General features: G+C 39.5%; 1 protein-coding gene across 2 annotated transcripts; it reads right to left on the reverse strand.

Moving 5' to 3' along the window:
- Window positions 1–204: 204 nt before the first annotated feature.
- On the reverse strand, window positions 205–20,079 carry LOC136950303 (corticotropin-releasing factor receptor 1-like). 2 transcript variants are annotated; one of them, XM_067244560.1, is made up of 14 exons: window positions 20,050–20,079; window positions 18,050–18,137; window positions 15,514–15,564; window positions 15,010–15,135; window positions 8,710–8,795; window positions 6,726–6,832; window positions 4,364–4,484; window positions 3,969–4,122; window positions 3,295–3,355; window positions 2,687–2,759; window positions 1,981–2,066; window positions 1,353–1,488; window positions 997–1,038; window positions 205–345 (listed from the first exon to the last, which is right to left on the reverse strand). In XM_067244560.1, the coding sequence occupies exons 1-14, from the start codon at window positions 20,077–20,079 to the stop codon at window positions 205–207; spliced, it is 1,302 nt and encodes a 433-aa protein (XP_067100661.1). The 2 variants fall into 2 exon arrangements, with proteins under 2 accessions (XP_067100661.1, XP_067100660.1); XM_067244559.1 differs by having other exon boundaries at window positions 15,499–15,564; window positions 18,050–18,120; window positions 20,021–20,079.

The following is a 20,079-nucleotide window of genomic DNA, read 5'->3' on the forward strand; positions in this document are numbered from 1 at the left end:
CTTGCTGTCCACTTCCCTTTAATATCCTCTTGTAAGTCTACATTCTTCCTGAGTACCTTGGTTCATAATACAGGGTAGTCTCTACCTAGCCCAGATGCTCTGAATGTGCTCAAGCCAACCTGCTTGTCATTTAATGGCATAACTACTATGGTTCTAAAGCAGGTGTTGGCTGGAGCAGATCAATGACCTGAGGCTGTCTTCTCCTCAGAGAGAGGTGGACTGCTTCATACTATGGAAGCTGACCCGAGACGGGGATGTAGGAATGGACATAGCTCGAGTCATCCTGGCACGGATAGAATGCTGCTCCTGCCAACGGTGCCAACGCTTCCGGACTGCTGACCGCACCTAGGATCAATCATCCAACGATTCTATTCACCAATAATCTCCAATAAACAAGTGTGAAAAGCCGTCTGAAATTCAAATGATTAGATCTGACTTTTTTTCTCCTGTTCTCTTGAGGAGAGAACCCTCTCTCACCAACTAGGCTTGGCGGGGGTCCCATTTTGCAGTCTGTATTCATTATTGATGAATTATTCATATTATTCATTGTTAATATGCATTGTTGTCATACAATTTTCAGTAAATATGGTTTGCCTCCTACAGCCACATCAAAGGATTTACTACATCAATGCAACTGTGTTCAGTGAAATATTGTCAGATAGCTTACACAGGTTGTTGATTAAAATTGCCTGTATAACATTCCTGAGTCAGAAATTTGCTAAAACCTTGCCGTCATGCCACAGAACCAATCCAAAACCTATAGTTCATTGTGAAGTAGAACGAAGTAGAAACCCATAAATTAAAGTATTAAATAATCTTATGACCCACGCTTAAGGGCACGTCACAGGCCTTAGGATTCCTGCCAGCATCCCTTTCTAAATTCTTAGTAACTCTGAATGTATATGTCTTAATCTGAGGTATAGTACAGATAAATATAAGGTCTCATTGCTGAGGAACATAAAATGGAGGATCAATAGATGTTGTGAATCTTCTTACCTCACTGTTTAGGAAGCAGTAAAACACAGACACAAAAAAGCCCTGCAAGAGAAGCAGAGGGAGACAGCAATGGGGCCATAAATGTAGGCCATTCAACACCATTTACTACTGAGAAAACAAACCTGTCTTATTTACCAAGTTACTTTCAATCTTACAGTTTCCTGAGAATAACTTTTTCTGTGGTTTGTTCATTATATCTACTAGCTTTTCATTTATATATACCCAGTGGAAAACACAAGCTACACTTTTTGCTTATATTTAGATCAAAACAGCCATTCTTGGTGACTTGCTGGTATTCTATTGTTGGAGTACACCACAGAGATTATGTGCACTGAAAGTTTGGGCGAGGGGCCTACCTGAAAGGACTCTAAAAATGAGTTGAAATAAATGAACACGATCTGGGATATTTCATCTTCTCCCGGGTTGACAAAGAATAACATGTATGTTATTCCCAATAGAGGTAGAAGCACCAGAGTTGCCTTCACAGCTTTTCTGCAAAAAGGAAAGCGTTAACAAGATTGAAGATTTGAAACATTATTTTTGTCTAGGAATGGAACTGTATTTCACACATTAAGTTCCACTTTATTTTCCATCTTGTGACTACAGTAAATTATTCAATTTGAAATGTTTTACTTCAGTAGTCAGTATAGGTTAGAGGTGCAACCTTTTTTATAAGTTACAACTAGTGCAGTGCCCTTTGGTTACAAATGCAGTGCACATTCTCACAAGAGCCATGGCTCCATTGCTTAGCGCACTTCAACATGGCATTTATTTGATGCAAACCACTCATCCGATCCATAATGTCAGACTTGACACTGTGCGCCCTTGGGTCCTGAGCAATTCACCAGCCGCTTACACAGTGCCCGGTTATCAAAATACTCAAGCCACAGACACACAAGCGCACACACACACAGACACACACACACTGGTTCCTGTCTTTATAGTTAGATTTCTTACACGTGGGTGTCAAACCTATTACTGTACCTGTATTGCATGGTCTCAGATGTGGTGGATGCTCGTAGTTTGGTCATGAGGATCCTTACTATGTTGAACAGGAAAATGAAATTGATCTGCAGAAGAATCATGGATAATGTTGTGAGATGATATGAAAATAAGACAGTGTAAAGACATTATTACAGTAATAGCAAATTCCTTGTCTGTGCAAACTTTCATGGCGAATAAAACCCATTCTGATTCTGATAGGGCTGTGAGGCATGTTCTTTGCACATTTGATCTTTGATTGTTGCAGACGCAATCTGCAACAATCCGAACAAATTCATGCAATTTGCTTAGAATGTTCATAAACAAGCATCCTATATTTGTGAGGGTAGGTGTAAAATCGGTATGCCATTGATATGAAGATAAATAGGATTGCATTCTATCCAAATATGGATACTGCATTTGTATCGGTGTTAACTGTGACAGCCATTTTTGGATTTGGTCTATTCTTAGTTGTTTGTCATAGTCTTTTTCCCATCAAAAGTTTTGAAGTAGGCTACTTTGGTCCAATATGGCATGAGGGGATACTGTGTGTTGTCCTCATCCTTTATCACACGGTGGGTTTTATTTGTGTCTCCATAATACCTACCTTCTTTCAACCAAACAAGGCAGGTGTCGTAGCCTACCATGAATTTTTGACCTAAATGAAACCCTATTTCTGATGTCAGAGAAACTATTTCTGAATTCTCACCACTAATACAAGGATCATCGGGCCTTGGTAGATGTAGTCTGTGTATACACCGGATCGCTTACCAAACCAGCACCTGAGATTTGAAAGAACAACCACTCAGTCACTCTGCAGATAGTAAAGTGTTCACAAACGTGTCCTTCAACATCTTTCTACTAGCCTTTCAGTTTTATTTTTTTATGCTTTAGGTGCTCAATCAATGTTTGCCCTAATTGAACCTCAGTAACAAAATAGTGAATAGAAAGTATACTCATATGATGTCAACATTTGGACATTGGTAATACATTCCCTTAATGTTACACGTTGACCTTAAATGTATAATATAGTTCTCTTTGACAAAATGTTCAGTTTAGTTGATTATACCACACACGTCACCCGCTTCAAGGTCGTAAGAGACCACAAAATATAAATTAAACTGTTAAATCCTAGAATGGATGTGTAATTAATGGCCCTGTTTAATGTAAATGTATATTAGGTTATAAATGAACATTCATCTCTTTAATAGCATAAAGTATGTCCTTCAATACTGGGAAATCTGGAACTCTTGTAAAACTACAGGAGGTGAAAAAAATGCATATTGATAAATTCACTATCTTCATCAAAAACCTTACTTCTCATTGTCGTAATACAGCTTCCCAATGGCCCATGCAACAATAATTGGGAAAGGGATACCTGCAACGAAAAGTGCATTATAAATACCTTCTACATTTGAAGTGTTTGAACAAAAACATAGCACATTAGGGATTTTCACGCTGAAATATCAGTTATTATGATCTGCTTTTCCCTTTTTCATGTGCTATACTATGCCAAGATCTGTCAAACCAATTGCCACTAGAGGGGTTTGATCTATTGAGGCAAGATCTGTCGCCTTAAACCGTCTTTCACAAACATATAAAAAGCTGAACATTGTTTGACGATAATGAGCTGTGATGTTCTGTTGTCCTCCATTGTAAGGGTAAATCAAGAAAGTCAAACTGCCATTTTTAGGTGCCAAATGATATTGACAGAGACCAAAAAATCCTTGACATCTGTTCACCCCCATGTTTTCTGCACTTCAGTCCAGTGATAAACGTTTACGGTAGTAATCAAATGTACCTTGTTGTATATGTATTCGTATATAGTATAGCTATAATGGTTAAAAAATATTATTGCGTCAGCATAAGTGGGACATTCAGAATAAATGTATTGACAGATTAATAAAATGAAAACATGTTACTGGTCATAATAATGTTTTTAGCAATGACAATATTTTTTATTCGAAAATATAAAATGTTTCATTGCTTACACCAGCCGATGCATATGAACATCCACTTTCGTAGCTTGTCCGTGGAGTAGGTGAGCACGATAGCCGTGTGGAGGTAGCAGCCCTCGCCAAACATCCAGAAGAAGTTGGTTGAATGGAAGTAATTAAAAGAGGCTGTGACCAGGCGGCACCAAATCTAGAAAAACAGACAAATACACTGATTAATCAAGAAATTAACTGACACGTTGTTCTTTTAAGATATAGTCAGTCTGTATTGCATTCAATGTTATACTAAGAGGGTCCGATATTTTGCAGCTACTTAAATAGTTGTTAGGTTCCATGTTAGTCTTTCCTGTGCCATAACCAATGTGATTTTTCCCAGTGAAGCAGAGCTGTCTATAAGACCATTTTATTGAGTTCAAGATCCAAATACTCACTACGTTGCTTTCGTGCACCTCAGGGTTCATGGTCATTTGGACGACAAACCAGGTGGCATTCCTCAGAATAAAGGCTGATACTAGGTTCCAATGGATGATGTTTCTGAGGCAACGGATACTCCTGTCAAACAGATTGTAACAGAAAATATACTGTCTTAAAAAATAAGCATTTTATCACATTTGCTATGCATCACATTTGTGTTATTGGAAAGCAGCTAATATATTTTTTTTTTTTGAACTTTCGTTGGTTGTGTATAATGCTGTAACTACCTGTAGTAATTCAATTGTACTTTCACTTAATCCTCACCCACACTAAACAATACGTTTATGCACTATACAGATATAAACATGGGAAAGCTGCCAAAACAAGAACTGCCCGGTCATCCATATTATTAAAGTACATGAGAACCAGATGAGAGCCAGGCAAGATTGTTTTGTAATATATATTTGTGCCATTTACATGTGTGATGTAGGACCTATCATGAAAGAAATTTAGAATCTTGTCAGTTGTGTGCAATTCTGTACATGCATGAATGTAATACATTCACTTAGCAGACACCTTTATCCAAAGGGACGTACAGGGTGAATTTGAACCTGCGACCTCTTGATCTGCAATGTAATGTCTTATTTAAGATGGACAATAACTACAGTTACCTCCCCTCACCTACAGCTCTGGAAACAATTGAGAAACCACTGCACCTGTATCTTTCTTTTTTTTAAGTCCTTCTTTAAAAAAGAAAATATATATAAAGGTGCAGTGGTTTCTCAATTGTTTCCACAGCTGTATAGGTGAATATTAACTTTCCCTTTGTTATGTTAAACTGCTGTAGATGAATAAGCCATAGCTGTATTTTCCTCCATACTTACTTCACACCGTGTCAGGATTTGTGCGACAGGTACTTGTTTTTCAAATGTTGCCCACAAATTGCCCTTTAGGTACAACCAAATACTCTGACCATATAAAGCATTGAACCTAAACCAGAGACAGAGACATGTAGGGAATATCTACTGGCTACCTGAACCTGGCTTTTGGAGCTTAGCAACCGCATTTGATTATGACCCGGTAACTGCTGAACCGAGAATGTGACTCCTTGATCCACTGGAGTGTGATTTATTTGTCAGCGAGCATCAATATTGAATAGGTATCACTTGCAGTGTCTTTGTGGTGACTGCATAGGCACGCATAATCAAGGACTTTCCAAAGGCATCATATTTGTCTCTATTTAGAAACAAAAAAAGGTTTAGTGTTACTTATGAGTGGAACTTGCCTCGGCCCAGGCACAAACATGAGAACTATAAAGGGCCATGTGAACAGAGCATTCACTGATACAACCTCACAAAGGGTACACAAATGCCTGCAGACATTTTCAGTGAACAACTAGATGAGGCAGAAGGACCCTAAAACCAGTAGTACCCAATATAACCAGAGGCTCCCACAGAATACAAGGGCTCCACTGAGTCGGCAATGTAAAGCCTGCTGCTCCACGCCAGGAGGCCAGCAAGCAGCACTTACACACCCATATTCATTACCGTACAGGGTATGACCTCACTCCCTCTGGCAGAGAGCCAGCAGCTGTGTTGCAGCAGTAGTGTTGATTAAGGATGCTAAACGCATCTTGAGCCCAGTCTTTGTCCCCTACCTCATCTCACACTTCCCTCACGGTTCCTCTCTTGATGAACTGCCAACAGCAAATTGAATTAAAATGAATTGCCGCCAAAAATAATATGAATATCATTTTTTCTTTGCTTCATTCTGTCCCTTGTCCTTGGAACATCCGTTTCTGTAACAATGCTTACACAAACGTGGTATTTCAAAAGCACTTAAAGCTGACTGCTCAGTTATCATTCAAAAATGATCTATCCATCTCTCTTGATCCCTCCATCCAAACCTGCTGACTTCCACAAAATACAGATACTAAATAGACACAAAAATGACATAGGTCTTTTCACAGTTTGAGTGCGATCTTGTGTGTACTCCAGGGCATCCATATTGAAGCGGGTGTTGTCAAAAGCGTGAAAAAGTTTTTGCCTACTTAGTGCTGTGTATTTGCTTTTTCGAAAAACCCATTTCACCCCCTGCTGTCCCACCACAAGACTGGTTCGGTTTTTAGAGCTTTATAGACAGTGCTATTATTGTAATGGCCACGTTTGTGGGAAAATGTGTCCCAGTTTGCGAGTTTTTAAACCTCAAAATGTGTGGCTTGGAGATACGGGATGTTGTACTGACAGAATAGTTTTGAACAAGGAGAAAAGGCACTTTGAAGAAGGAGTCGGTTATATACTGATGCCTTTTCATCCCATCAAGGGTGAATTTCGTTTTAGTAACAGATAGGTATTGAAGGAACACAGACTCCGGTCTTACCTCAAACACAGGAAGAGGAAAAAGGCCACAAGAAGAGCCACCAGCGAGATACAGTGGCCCAGGAAGTTGATGATCACAGCTATTTGGTAGTGCATCTTGCCTTTTTTCTAGATAAATCCAAAAAGAGTAGAAAGTGAATAAAACATAAGACTTCTATTGTATTTCAGTTTTATTGATATCTGTGTCACGCCTCAAGTCACAAACGACACATTGGCTCTAAGAAAATAATTGAAATCCTATCTAGTCTATTTCAGATCTTACCCTGTACACAATATAAAGCCTACTTTCAGCATTTGAATTCAATCTGGATGGGGTTTAACATATTCTTGTTCAGTGACACACTAACATGTACACACATGCACGCACCACCCCAACCATACACATCTTTTTAGTATCTAATTGGTGATGCTAGCAGCATCAGCAGTAAAATGTGGAAACGATCCTTAAGACAACCAAAACAGAGAGGGACGAAGATCTATTTCTTTGACTCAGTCATTCATGGTGATTGGATTTTCCCCCATGCTTCCGACAGTAATCTGTCACATAAGTGGATTTATGTGACCCAGTGGCTATGCTCAGATTTAACGTGGGCACCATTAATTCAGCCACTACCGGGAACTAATCTATCCCAGTCGTTGTAACTGGTGCTCCAGTTTTCCAGAACTGTAACTATTTTGGTTTCTGTTGTACAAAGCTGGAGGCGCTTGACAACAACATTTGTCTTTTGTTTACACTCATGGGGTTTGGGTGTGCATGCATCTTCACATGTGCATGCATCTTCATGTGTAGAGTGTATATTGGAACTTTAAAACAGTATAACATTTTCATATAATAGGCTATACATGTCTAGCCAGTATAAACATTACACCATGGTAACACATTTCATTTGAAAGTAAGCACACTGCATAACAATAAGTACCGTCATCATTATAAGATCCATGTGTCCTCATTTCTTGTGCTGCATATTGCAATTTGATGGTTGCTGAGCTTTAATATTAGACATGATTTTGCTCTGGGGAGACTTCCTGATGATAAAGGATAACATATACGACTGGCCTACCCAAGCCTGAAGCCATACAAAGTGTGTGGGCAGGATGACTCGAAAATCTAGCTCGAGACTCTAGCCAAATGCTGAACGTGGACTACTACAGAAATGCAACCTAAGCTTTGTCATCTGCAATTCCATCCTTCAAATATGTATATTTTATGTACTACGTTGTCCTTGAAAGTGAGTGTCCCTTCAAAGGACCGTAAATCACCTTGCTTTTGTAATGTATATAATGAGAGGAATGCAGACACAGACCATCTACACCATTTCTCTACCCAAGACAAAAGTAATGCATTATTAGTGCATTATTATAGAAACTTCAATCTGATGATACAAAACACTAGCAAAGATCGCTCTAGAGATGTGATTGGTTACAATGCAGAGATTACTTTAAGACCTTTAACAGTACATTCTTAAGTAACAGTACTGGTATTTTTCAGAAATAGTAGGGGTATCTACAGAAAGAAAATGGTGAGAATAAAAGTATATTGAGAAATTAAGAGAGTGAGAGAGAGAGGTTACCAATACTAGTTAACATTATTTGGGCTATTTCCTCTGCCAATCCCCATAATTACAACTAAACCTTTTCTGTACAACTCCAGAAAAGACAAGAAACTGTTCCTAATGGTTTCAGTCTGAACATGCAGTGTATGATGCAAATCCTAAAAATAGATTTTAACAATAACAATAACCCCTTTGAGGCTTGCACATCTAATAGGGGTCTCAAGTGGTCTTGCTTTCAGCATGCACACCAACAACAACAAAGTGTGCAAGAGAACTCAAATTGTCTTGCTGTCAGCAAAAACTGTATAACACATGCAAGTGCGCACAAGTGCAAAATAATATGATTAGATTGTCAAACTCTTTCTGGGGACAAGAACAGTATGTTGTGTGTAGCTGGGAAGTGTACTGTCAATCTGTCAGGCCATCTCTTACCTCTTCATGTAGTATGGCCTTGCACATGGAATAATTCCCTTTCAAAGCCCATGTCCCATTGGCTTGGCATTTTCTGTACACATTGTCTGTAGAGAGAAAAGGAGCGAGAGAAAGGGGTCATGTAATGTGTGATGACCATTTTGTAATGGCCTTGGTAATATGGAAAATTGGTTCTGCATGACTTGGCCAATATAAGTACATTAGCCTAACCCTAACTAAATAGCTTTCATAACAACCATGTATCTTAGTTTTTTCTCAAACACTAAATTAAGAATAAAGTAGTGGGGGGGATTTTGCCAGAAAATGCAATGACGATGATTCGTTTACAGCTAAAGGCTTACATTGGTGTCCCAGGTCAGGTTATGATGTTGAAGAACTTCTCTTGCCTCAGACCTAAATTTGTCCTGGAGCTGTTATGAGTCTGGTTATTTACCAGGCATTATGTGGATGACATACAGATTTGTCTGTCGGTATCTTTGTTGGCAGGCATTGAGTTTCATTGTTTGAGAAGAATGGACACAAAAAGCCTGTAATCTTTGCTTTGTGGCAACATGTGTTATTCCTGAATGGGTGTTAGAAACAGTAACAGCCATATGCCAGGTGTTTAATCTTCCTAGAAGAAACACAGGCCCTGGGAAAAACTGTTCCTGTCAGGTTCAAGGAAAAGCTCACAGAATACTGGCATAGCTCCAGGGATTAAATGGTTCCCCTGATTTTCCCATCTCCCTTTTTTCCATTCTAATTCCCCACAACAATGTACAGTAGATAAGCCAAAGACTGTCCGTACAGTATGGAATACAGACAACAAGGATTATCTTAGGTTGCATAGTCTCTGGTTCAAGAGAGTTTGTCTATAAAAAACCCACAAAGGCAACATGGGACTAAAGCATGACAAATCAGTTAATTATACCCAAGTGAATTATACATCTCCCAAACGTACTTGCGTTGATCACATCTTCAACATTCACATTGATGATTGCAGTTCATGTAATCTTAACTGCAAATTGACTCTTAATGGGTCAATTTGCAGTTGTGTCCTAGATGCAGTTTGCAGTTGTGTCCTAGATCAATTGGATGTGTTCCAAACTACCTACCAAAATAAATAAGAGCTGAATAAGAACTTAAAATATTTTAGCACCCAAAATTGTTAATTAAAACTATTTATACAATAAATAAAAAAACAATACACTGTAGAGCTCACTGACCAATTTATTGGGTACACCTCTTCATCTGCTCTTCAATGCAAATATCTATTCAGCCAATCATGTGGCAATAACTGGGGACATGGTCAAGACGATCTGCATCAGGATGGGTAAGAAATCTGATTTAAGTGACTGTGAATGTGGCACGGTTGTTGGTGGTAGTTTTAGTATTTCAGAAACTGCTAATCTACTGGAATTTTCATGCACAACTAGCAGTTTTCTGAGCAAAAAGCCTTGATCAGAGGAGAATGGTCAGATTGGTTTAAGCTGATAGAAAGGTAACAGTAACTTAAATAACCAAACATAACAACCGAGGTATGGAGAAGATCATCTCTGAATGCACAGCACGTCGAACCTTGAAGATGGGCTACAGCAGACGACCACACCGGGTGCCCCTCCTGTCGGCTAAGAACAGGAAACTTGGGCTACAATTCGCATGGGCTCACCAAAAGTGTACAATAGAAAACTGGAGAAAAGAAACATTGCCTGGTCTGGTGAGTTTACGATTTCTGAGACATTCAGATGGAGGGTCAGAATTTGGCGTAAACAAGAAAGTGTGAATCCATCCTGTCTTGTATCAATGGTTCAGGCTGGTGGTACAATGGTGTGGGGTATATTTTCTTGGCACACTTTGGACTCCATATTACCAAATGAACATTGTTTACACCCCACAGCCAACCAGAGAATTGAGAGAAAGAGAGAGGAATGAGATAGGGCTTTATTAATCCTTGCGTGGGGAAGGTTGGGTGTTTTAGCAGCAGAAAGAAAGATAGAGGTAATACAGTCATGAATACAAATAAATTAAAATCCTATGGACAAATAATAAACACATAAACAAAATCATCATATAAGCAGATGAACAACATATAAAAATAGCAACAAAATTAAACATATGCACAACGACAACAACAGTAGCAACAGTAAGCCACAACAATATAAACATATTTAAAATATACAAAATAAACTAAACGAGACAGCAACAATATCGCTGGCATTAAAGGGGGGCCAGGGGGTGGGGAAGGGGTCTCAGGCGCTATTGTACAGCCTGATGGCTGTTGGCACTAAAGAACTCTTGAAACACGCCGTCTTGCATGTGGGTACGAGCCTGTGGCTGAAGGCTCTGCATCTGCCACAGCTCATCACAGAGGTGTAGGGTCTTTTTATTGGCTAAATAAACAAAACTATGCCCCTTGATCCAATGAAAGTGGGGTAAACTGTAAAGTATATTCATATTAACCAAATATGATGGAATTGCAGTTATTTGACTCAAGGGGTTAAATTAGAGCAATAATGGTCAAAGTAAAGTTAAATTAAATGAATATTTAATAATATTGCAAATGAATTAAATGAATTACCAGGCAAGCATGTCACAAAATGAATGTTTAAAATCGTACCTTCTCTACCATGATGATGACTTTTTGTGATTGTTATTGAGAGAAAGTAAGCTGAGGAGAAGAACCTCAGCAGAAGAAGAATCTAGAAAACAACGCTCCACATGACCCTTTAGACCCTACTATTATCTGTATGAACAGCTAATCAGACCACATCTTGACCCTTGAATATCAAAATATGACTACCAATGCAACAGTAAGTCACAAACTGGTGTGAGAGGTAGGATTGGAAACTAAAACCCGGTGCTAGTATGGCACCGGTACCTATATGACTGGTATGTACTGGACCAAATCAGAACGCAGATTTCGGTGCCTCATTTTGGTGCCACTTAAATGCCTGAGCTGTCGATTGAAATATTTGCCCTCTGTCGCTCCGAAACGGATGTAAGAAGCATCATCACAGCACATGATTGCTAGTTAAATTATAGCTTACTGCATTCATGTGGTGTCAGAATAATCAAAAAATTATTTCCTGACTGAGAACATTCGGAACACGGAAAGGCGGCAGACAGGACAAGAACATGGCAGACAAGAGATTTTGATTTTTTCAATTAAAAAGCCGTTCTTTAGAGTTATCCACCATTCGTTTTATGGCTCTTTTTAATTATTTTGTATAGGTTCAGGCACCGTTTAGGCACCAGAACCGTTTTAAAAGTATCAATTTGGCACCGGTATCATTAAAACCCAAATGATACCCGACCCTAGTGAGAGGTGTGAGAACCCTCTTGCAAAAGCAAATCCAGTCTTTAGCATGAGAGGTGATCTGACAGTATATCTCTCAGCCTGCAGAGGAGATGGGAGGTGTTGCCCAGGATCGCCTTGAGTTTGTCTCTCATCCTCCAATCCATCACTGCCTCCAGACTGTCCAGTTTTAGACCAACCACAGAGCTGGCCTTCCTCATCAGCTTGTTGAGTCTGTTGGTCTCCTCATACCATGTCCACCCCTTTATTACCACAGCAACCCATCTTCGATGGTTACTTCCAGCCTGCTAACGATCCATCACAAAGGTCAAATCATCTCAAACTGGTTTCTGGAACATGGCAATAATAATAATAATGGATTTTATTTGTATAGCACACTTTAAAATACAAAGAGGTCTCAAGGTGCTTTAATAAGATATAGATAATCACAACAACAATAGTACAAAGTAATAGAATTGCTTATAAAGTGCCGAAAATAGGATAATATAAAATACCAAAAGATAATAAATTTAAATGGACTGCATTTATATAGCGCTTTTCTACCTTAGCGGCACTCAAAGCGCTTTACAATGTTTGCCTCTCATTCACCCATTCATACGCTCAATCACACATACCGACAGCAGCGAGCTACCATGCAAGCCGCCGGCCTGCCCATCGGGAGTTCAGAGTCTTGCTCAAGGATACTTCAGCACATGACCTAGGAGGAGTCGGGGATTGAACCGCCAACCTTGCGATTAACAGACAACCCTCTCTACCCCCTGAGCCACAGCCGCCTGGCTTAAAATAATTAATACAATTATAATGAGATTGAATAATATGTATTTAAAAACAGTAAATACATATTATGTATTTAATTTAGGACAGAGTGATTTAAAACAATGGATTCTAAAAACAACACAGAAAAGAAACAAAAACAGTACCAGGACTTTAGGTGAAGGCAGCGATAAATAAGTGGGTTTTGAGGTGTGATTTAAAAGCAGCGAGGGAATCTAAGGCCCTAATGATCTCCGGGAGTTTGTTCCAGAGTCGTGGCCCCAGCGAGGAGAAGGCACAATCTCCCATTGAGTTCACTGTACTGAAATGACCTCCACAGTCACCAGATCTCAATCCAATAGATCCCCTTTGGAATGTTGTGTAAAGGGGAGATTTGCATCATGGATATGCAGCTGACAAATCTGCAGCACCTGCCTGAGGCTGTCATGTCAATTTGGACTAAAATCTCTGAGGAATGTTTCCAGCACCTTGTTGAATCTATGCCACAAATAAGTTAATCAGTTCTGAAGACAAAATAGGATCCAACCAGCTACTAGCAAGCAGCACCAAAGTGGCCAGGGTACTGTCTATATAGCATTTTGCTAATACAAATGCTCTTCCGATATCAGTTAGGGCAACAAAAAGGGAAATGTTTCAGTTAAAGAAACATTTGGAACATAAAAGCTGAAATTAACCGGGATCTTTTTTTTTCATTGTCTTAATTTTATTATCTGATAGTCTTGCCTGCAGTTGTAAACATCTACAATTGGCAACATTCTTTGCTTGTGCTTGAGTAGCCTGTCCGTTTAGTCCAACCAGGGTGATTTCAGAATGACATCCTACATTTACAGACACTGCACTGTTCTGTCGTATTACTCCAATTACAATTGTGTACGTTATTAGCAACATATGGATTAAAAGGCTTGAAAAACAAGATTTGTGCCTGTTGGGAGAAACAAGAATAATCTACTTTCTATTTCCACTTAGGGCCTAGGAGAATTGCTTGCATGTGTTTGCTCACAATCCTATCTCCTTTTTGTTCGCTCACCCTCATGCTCACAGACACACCATGACAGACAAGGAAGAGAGATGAACACAAAAGTGTTTGTACATACAGTACATGCAACCAGCAAGTGACCCACAAACTGATCAGCTCTCATTTAATAAAAGTTATCCCTAGGGGGCTGAGGTGTCACGGAGGGGTCAGAAAGCTCAGCCGCTCACAACCCGGCATGCTCTGAGCTCCCCTCCGCTCCCACCCACCACCGCCAGACAGGACAGGAATCCCTCCATAGTACAGTGGAAGGAGGTCTCTATCACACACATACACAAATTTGCTCACGCACCCCTCTGGGAACCACCAAGAGTAAGGGGCCAGCCTGGCACACACAGGCTTGAGTCGGGCACAGTGGAGGAGGGGTAGGAGGACAAAAGCAGTTATGCCAGGCTGAGTCACGGAGGGGTGCGCATTGCCAGGGGGCACCTGTCGCGTAACATCTGCTGATTGAATGTTCAGGAGAATGCCCCCTAGAAGTCTATCATTTTGTAGAGCACTTGTCTGACAGCGTGTTGAAGTCAATCAGAAATACTCAATCAAAAATAGTTCAAATTCACTTTATCATCCCCCCACTCTCAACTGACACAAATGGGACTGGCAGGACAAGGATTATACATAATTAACAGTGTGGATAAAGTTAATTTGTTTGGTCCCCTAAACCATGATACAAGCCTTCTTTTACTATGACGTTTGTAATGCAGAAGTTTTCTTCCTGTTGTGACTGTCTATTGAAATGAACATTGATGATGTCGATATCACAGTCAGTGAAGGAAAGTACAGGTTAGGTTGGAAGCTTGTTTGGACTACATGAATATATTACTTCTTTAGAGGGAGAACTATTGGTGTCTAAGGCAGCTGGGTTATTGCGATAGTTACAGATTCTCCCCAACCTCTTGATGCAAGACCAATAATTTAAAATGGTATACTGTATATATATATTTTATTTTTTTCATTTCTGATTGGCTGGGTTGACAATACAAAACTGTGAGACATTGTGAAAACTCTTTGTCAATTTCACCAGTCTGAACTGTGTGTCAGCACAAACATGAAGGGCAAAAGCTTGAGGACAAAGTGAAAGCTGCATTTAGGAGCCCTCCTAGGCCTGTGGTGTTATGACAAATGTTCTTGCCCCCCTTCCACCCCCCACGTCGTAGTCAAAGCAGTCTACAACTGAGCCGGACAAGGTGGAACTTACTGGTGGTGTTGTATCTGACCCCGTAGAATATCTCGGGGCAGGGTCGTGACACCATCTGTCCAGCATTACTCCTGGGCCAGCAGGTGCCGATGCCGTCGATGGAGGTGTCACAGTACAGGTCCGTGCCTTGGTATGGATATGACGATGAGTCTGGGTCTTAACATAGTTGACATGCCGCTCTACTTAAAGCACTACTTATATAGACTAGGTGACATTCAATTTCTCCTTCAGACATCTTTTTGTCCGAAAGAATGCTGGTGGGGCTGCTGACGGCTACAGTATGGCGGACTGGAACAGCCACAAGCATCATTTGGCCTGAATCATATTTGCATGCTGTAAGATAGTGATATAAACTACTGTGTGGACCTGTCTAAAATCATCATCAACTTTTAATCTGAAAACAGATCAATAACAGATTGCTGAGGGGTGGAATCCATTATGCGTTTGTGCAAATACTGCGTTCTCACTCTTCTCTTCTCCTTCTCGAACCAATACTCAACTGACCTGTGAAATTGTTGGAGAATTGACTCTGATTCCAGGATGCCAGAGAATGCACTGCAATCAAGAGAAAACGATGGGATCAATAGCTTCAATACCTATAACGTTTCAGTAAAGGCACACGAATCCCATTACATCCTTCTCTTCTATAAAGGGCAAACAGGAAAGGGTAAAAGACTAAATGTGGCGACAGATTATCCCTTTAAGCAATACGAAGGCAACGAAAGAGAATATGATTCAAGACAGGCCTGTGGGCCCTGTTATTATTGTTATAATGACTCAACTAGACGAACATCCTCGGAGGTAGGATTTAGCTGCCCAGCAAAATGTAATTACGTCTGCAGCACCAATAATGACTTTGTATTACATTGCAATTGTAATAAATCTGGTTAAATCCCCATTTTCCCTGTTTATACTTTAAGGTGTTGACACACTGATACAGAGTATTATTTAAATAATTATAATTATAGTACGCCTATGTATCAGTAGGTATAAACATCAGGGTAATATGTGATAGAAATTTGAAATTGTGTGTCAGTTCATTCAAAAGTCCCCCTAAATCAGTCTTTGGTCAAAATGTTTGTCAATATCCCCTGCTTTGTGATACAAATGCTGACTTGAAGGAGAGTGGCTATAGAGCCAAGGACATTGGTGTCAGAAGGGGGATGCCCCGGTGGGAAAAGGAGTCAAGCGTCTTCATTGAGAACATAATAGTGAAGCTTGAGGACACTGTTAAGTGTTTCTCCTATTGGGCGAGGTGAGAGAGTGGGGCTGTGTAATGGGATTCTCTTTATCCTATATATGCTGATAAAGAGATATCTCTCACTATCGCTATACTATCACATTGTTTTCTCCAGTTCAACCAAAACAAAATCTGTCAAAAAAGGAATCCTATGTCATTACAACATTCCCTAAAATAAATTAATTAAATGTTTTGTTGATTTGTAAACAAACAGAAAAGGGCATTTCCATTCATGTTTGTTTTCCATTTGTGGTTGTTTGTTTCTAGTTCAGGTGTTTTCTTACACCCTTTTCAGTGTATTATGGTTACTGGGCAGTGTGTCTGGATTATGATCTTCAGCAGCTTTAGTGGGGGTTTGCACAGATGCCATTATCTGTATCTGATGAACTGTATCTGTTGAACATCTGTTCATGTGGAGTAGACAAGGTTACCTAGTATGCATATGTGTAACCAAGTGGACTTTATGAAACTCACTCTTAGGCACTTTGATAATGCCACTTTAGTCTCATAATACCACTCCATTCCTTTTGGGAGCAGTTTAGGGCATTGCCCTCACAACTAAATTGTTAGCTTTTGTGGTGGCATAGCTAAAGTGGTTTTCATAAGAGGTGGCCAGTTGCAGGTGTGAGTCAGAGGACCCAAGATCAAACCTCGGGGCGTGCAAGTGATGGAGGAAGTGGACTGAGTAGCAATACAATGACATCTGTGACAGTGTTGCCGTGACCTGGATACACGGTTGCGCTCAGCTCAACCAGCTGAAGTCACGGTGGTGTGTGGGAGTAAGTTTAAGGGGCTGGTGTGACTGAGTTGGTTGTGAATTTTGCTAAATGGAGCTAAACTAATCACTATAAAGTGATGCACAAGGAGGTCTTGTGGGATGATAACTTGGGGATCGAACTTTGTAATGGTAAACAAAAGTATTTTGGGCAGTTAAGCTCTCTGGGACAGATCCCTACATAGCTATAGGTAGCTATTAGACTGTTACAATACAAAAAGCCTCCAGAAACTGCAGTATATCCAGAACAGTGCTGCTAGGATCCTGATGAGGGTGCGCAAGCATGACCACATCTACCCCATCCTCAGGTCACTCCACTGGCTTCCTGTCTCATTCAGGATTGAGTACAAGGTCTCCCTCCTCACCCATCAGTGTCTTCACAGTAATGTGACTGTGTATGCTTTTAAACGTGGCCTAAAACCCCACCTTTTTAACAGAGCCTTTGGCTGATTCTTAACCTCTTTTATCTGTCCTATTTATTTTTTTGTTTTACATGTTTTATTTTGCGCCCTTTCTTGTTTTTAACCTGTAGCACATACTAAATATAAAGTGCATTACAAATATTTTTTTATTTATTATTATATCATAGTTACTAAACACATGGCTTTTTCCATACATTTCTGTTGTTGTTTGTGTCTATTGGTGTATAAGCTTGGTCATAATTAACAGCACATTTCTTTTTGCTCCTGTTATTCTGTCTGGGGCACATCTCTGCATTGGTAAGTTGCTATGGTTGTAGCCGACCATTATATTTAACACAACATACTGGGAACTGGGGTTCTAAGATTAACTAGTCATTCGACCTGACATCCTGTTGACTAAGGAATAATCAAGTTTCAGTAATCAATGTACGCCTTCATCTACTGAAGGTCCACTTCTTCAAATGTGAAGAAGGGGCACATTGCTAGAGGCTGTACGTGTATAAACAATGTATTCATTAAATTTGGCATTTAATTTTACACGTATAGTTTTGCGCTCTGGCAATTAAATCGCCTTGGCCTACAGAATTAGTCAGGCTTGCTTACATGTTATGTTTCCTGGTGGCATGAGCAGAACTTCACAAGTCAATTCCGCTGAAGTCCATGGTAGGAGAACGCTTATCAGGGTAGAAACCTGAGAACAGAGAAAGTGTGTTTTAACCAGACTTTTCCATGTGTTACACAGGATACTTGTATTTTGGCCAGGTTGCATGCTTCCTCATATCAATATTAAAATCGTTTTGGACCATGGCTGGGACAGGACAACATAGCCATTTTGGCAGACAACCCATGTCTGTTACTTTCACTTGACGGAGAAGTAAAAATATTAAACGTGCAAGACTGCATGCTTGCTTCATTGAACATGGCAAATGCTTTTAAAACTGTTAGGTGACCTCTAAACGCCTTTTCTGCCTTGTCTCTACATCACTATTCTTGTAGTCTACTGTGGATTTAAACAAGAGAAGAGCAACTGTAAGTAATGAAACAGTAAAGTAGGCCAACACAACTGTGGAGCAATACAAAAATTGAATTTTAAATCAAATCATTGTGTTCTTTTATCAAACACAGCCTTTAAATTGGACCTGTCATAGGAAAATACTCAAATGGGTCATGTTTTGGGGGGAAAAATATGATTGAATGTACATTGTTGTTCCAGTACATTTGAGGACCTTTCACATGGATGCTGCTGCCTGTCTACAAATTGGAATAGTCAACTATTGTAGGTCATATTTGCTGTTTTCTGCAGTTACTGCTCTTACACACCACTCTGTAAATGTCTTCTTGTGATACTTGCGAAACAGGCATCTTCTGTATGTTGTATTTGAGATCTTGTTCGAGCACTTTCTTGTAAACTCCTGTGTTGCTATTGCTGCACTGTCCAATCATCAGAATGAAGTTGAGATGATGTTATTGTTGAACTGTGTCTGGTCAAAGTACAAACAGTTCCTTGCACTAACCATAAATATTGTAAGAACTGTGCACCTCTGGCTCTTGATAATCTGCTGTATTTTCACTTTGGATGGAAGAATCTGCTAAATAAGTAACATCTAAATGTAAAATGTAAAAAGCTAGTTGTGACATATCCTTTTTCCAGTATGTTTATTTTAAAATTAAAAATACAATTTAAACAGGGTTTAGTTACACTTTCATCTGTCATAGTAATAATGGAATACTAAGTGTAATACTATAAAATCCCATGTAGATTCAAGGAGACTTTTCTTACTTAGAAATGATAAAGGTGTTGCACAATTTAAAGTAAATACATGAGTTATTCTCTCCTTGTACAGTGTCTCAAAAAGTCTCTTTCAACAAACCAGGTTGATCCTTGTTGTTTAGATACATTTCATTCATGCATTTTCCAGGTATCTGTAAAGAGTATCTTCGCAACTCTTCCAGGAAATTACAGATTAGCAGATATGTTGTAGGTTAAACACAATGCTCTTAGTGGAAATTGCAATTCTATTTAAGGTTAAAGTATTTTAAGAGTGCTTATGGACCTCGACAGGCATGTAGTGTTTGTTGTGCCTATGGGAGTGTTGTTAGTGCCCTGGTCTTAAATTAAAACAATGGGAGCATGCTGTAAATAGAAAGCGCATGAAGGAGAATTTGCCTACTTGGACCATAGATCCTTGCCTGTTACAAATGTGGTGGCCTACTGCCGTTTACTTAGGAATGGGCGATAACGTCTAACAGCGTGTTTTAGGTACTTTAATCATAACATCATGAGATTGCATTAATGCCAATTTACAGAACTCAATCACATATCCCCTCTGTCAAGCCTTACTGTCACCTCCGCTCAACCAAAGAATACAACAGCATAAATTAAAGTTTTAGATAAACTACTGCCTATTTAAATTAGATCTGCCCAGGTCAGAAAAACGTTTAAAAACAAAAAAGGCTATTGTATAGACTGTAGAAACATACAATATATTGCTTGGTTAATGTGTCAACTTTGTGTCTAACACTAGAATAGTTATCTAATTAATCTTTTCACAATATTACAATTCAGCATATTACGAAATTACTGCGCACAAGGCTGCACTCACCTGCACGAGAAAGGTGCATAACCGACGCAT

This window comes from Osmerus mordax, chromosome 10 (genome assembly GCF_038355195.1).
Source record: "Osmerus mordax isolate fOsmMor3 chromosome 10, fOsmMor3.pri, whole genome shotgun sequence".
Classification (NCBI taxonomy): Eukaryota; Metazoa; Chordata; class Actinopteri; order Osmeriformes; family Osmeridae; genus Osmerus; species Osmerus mordax.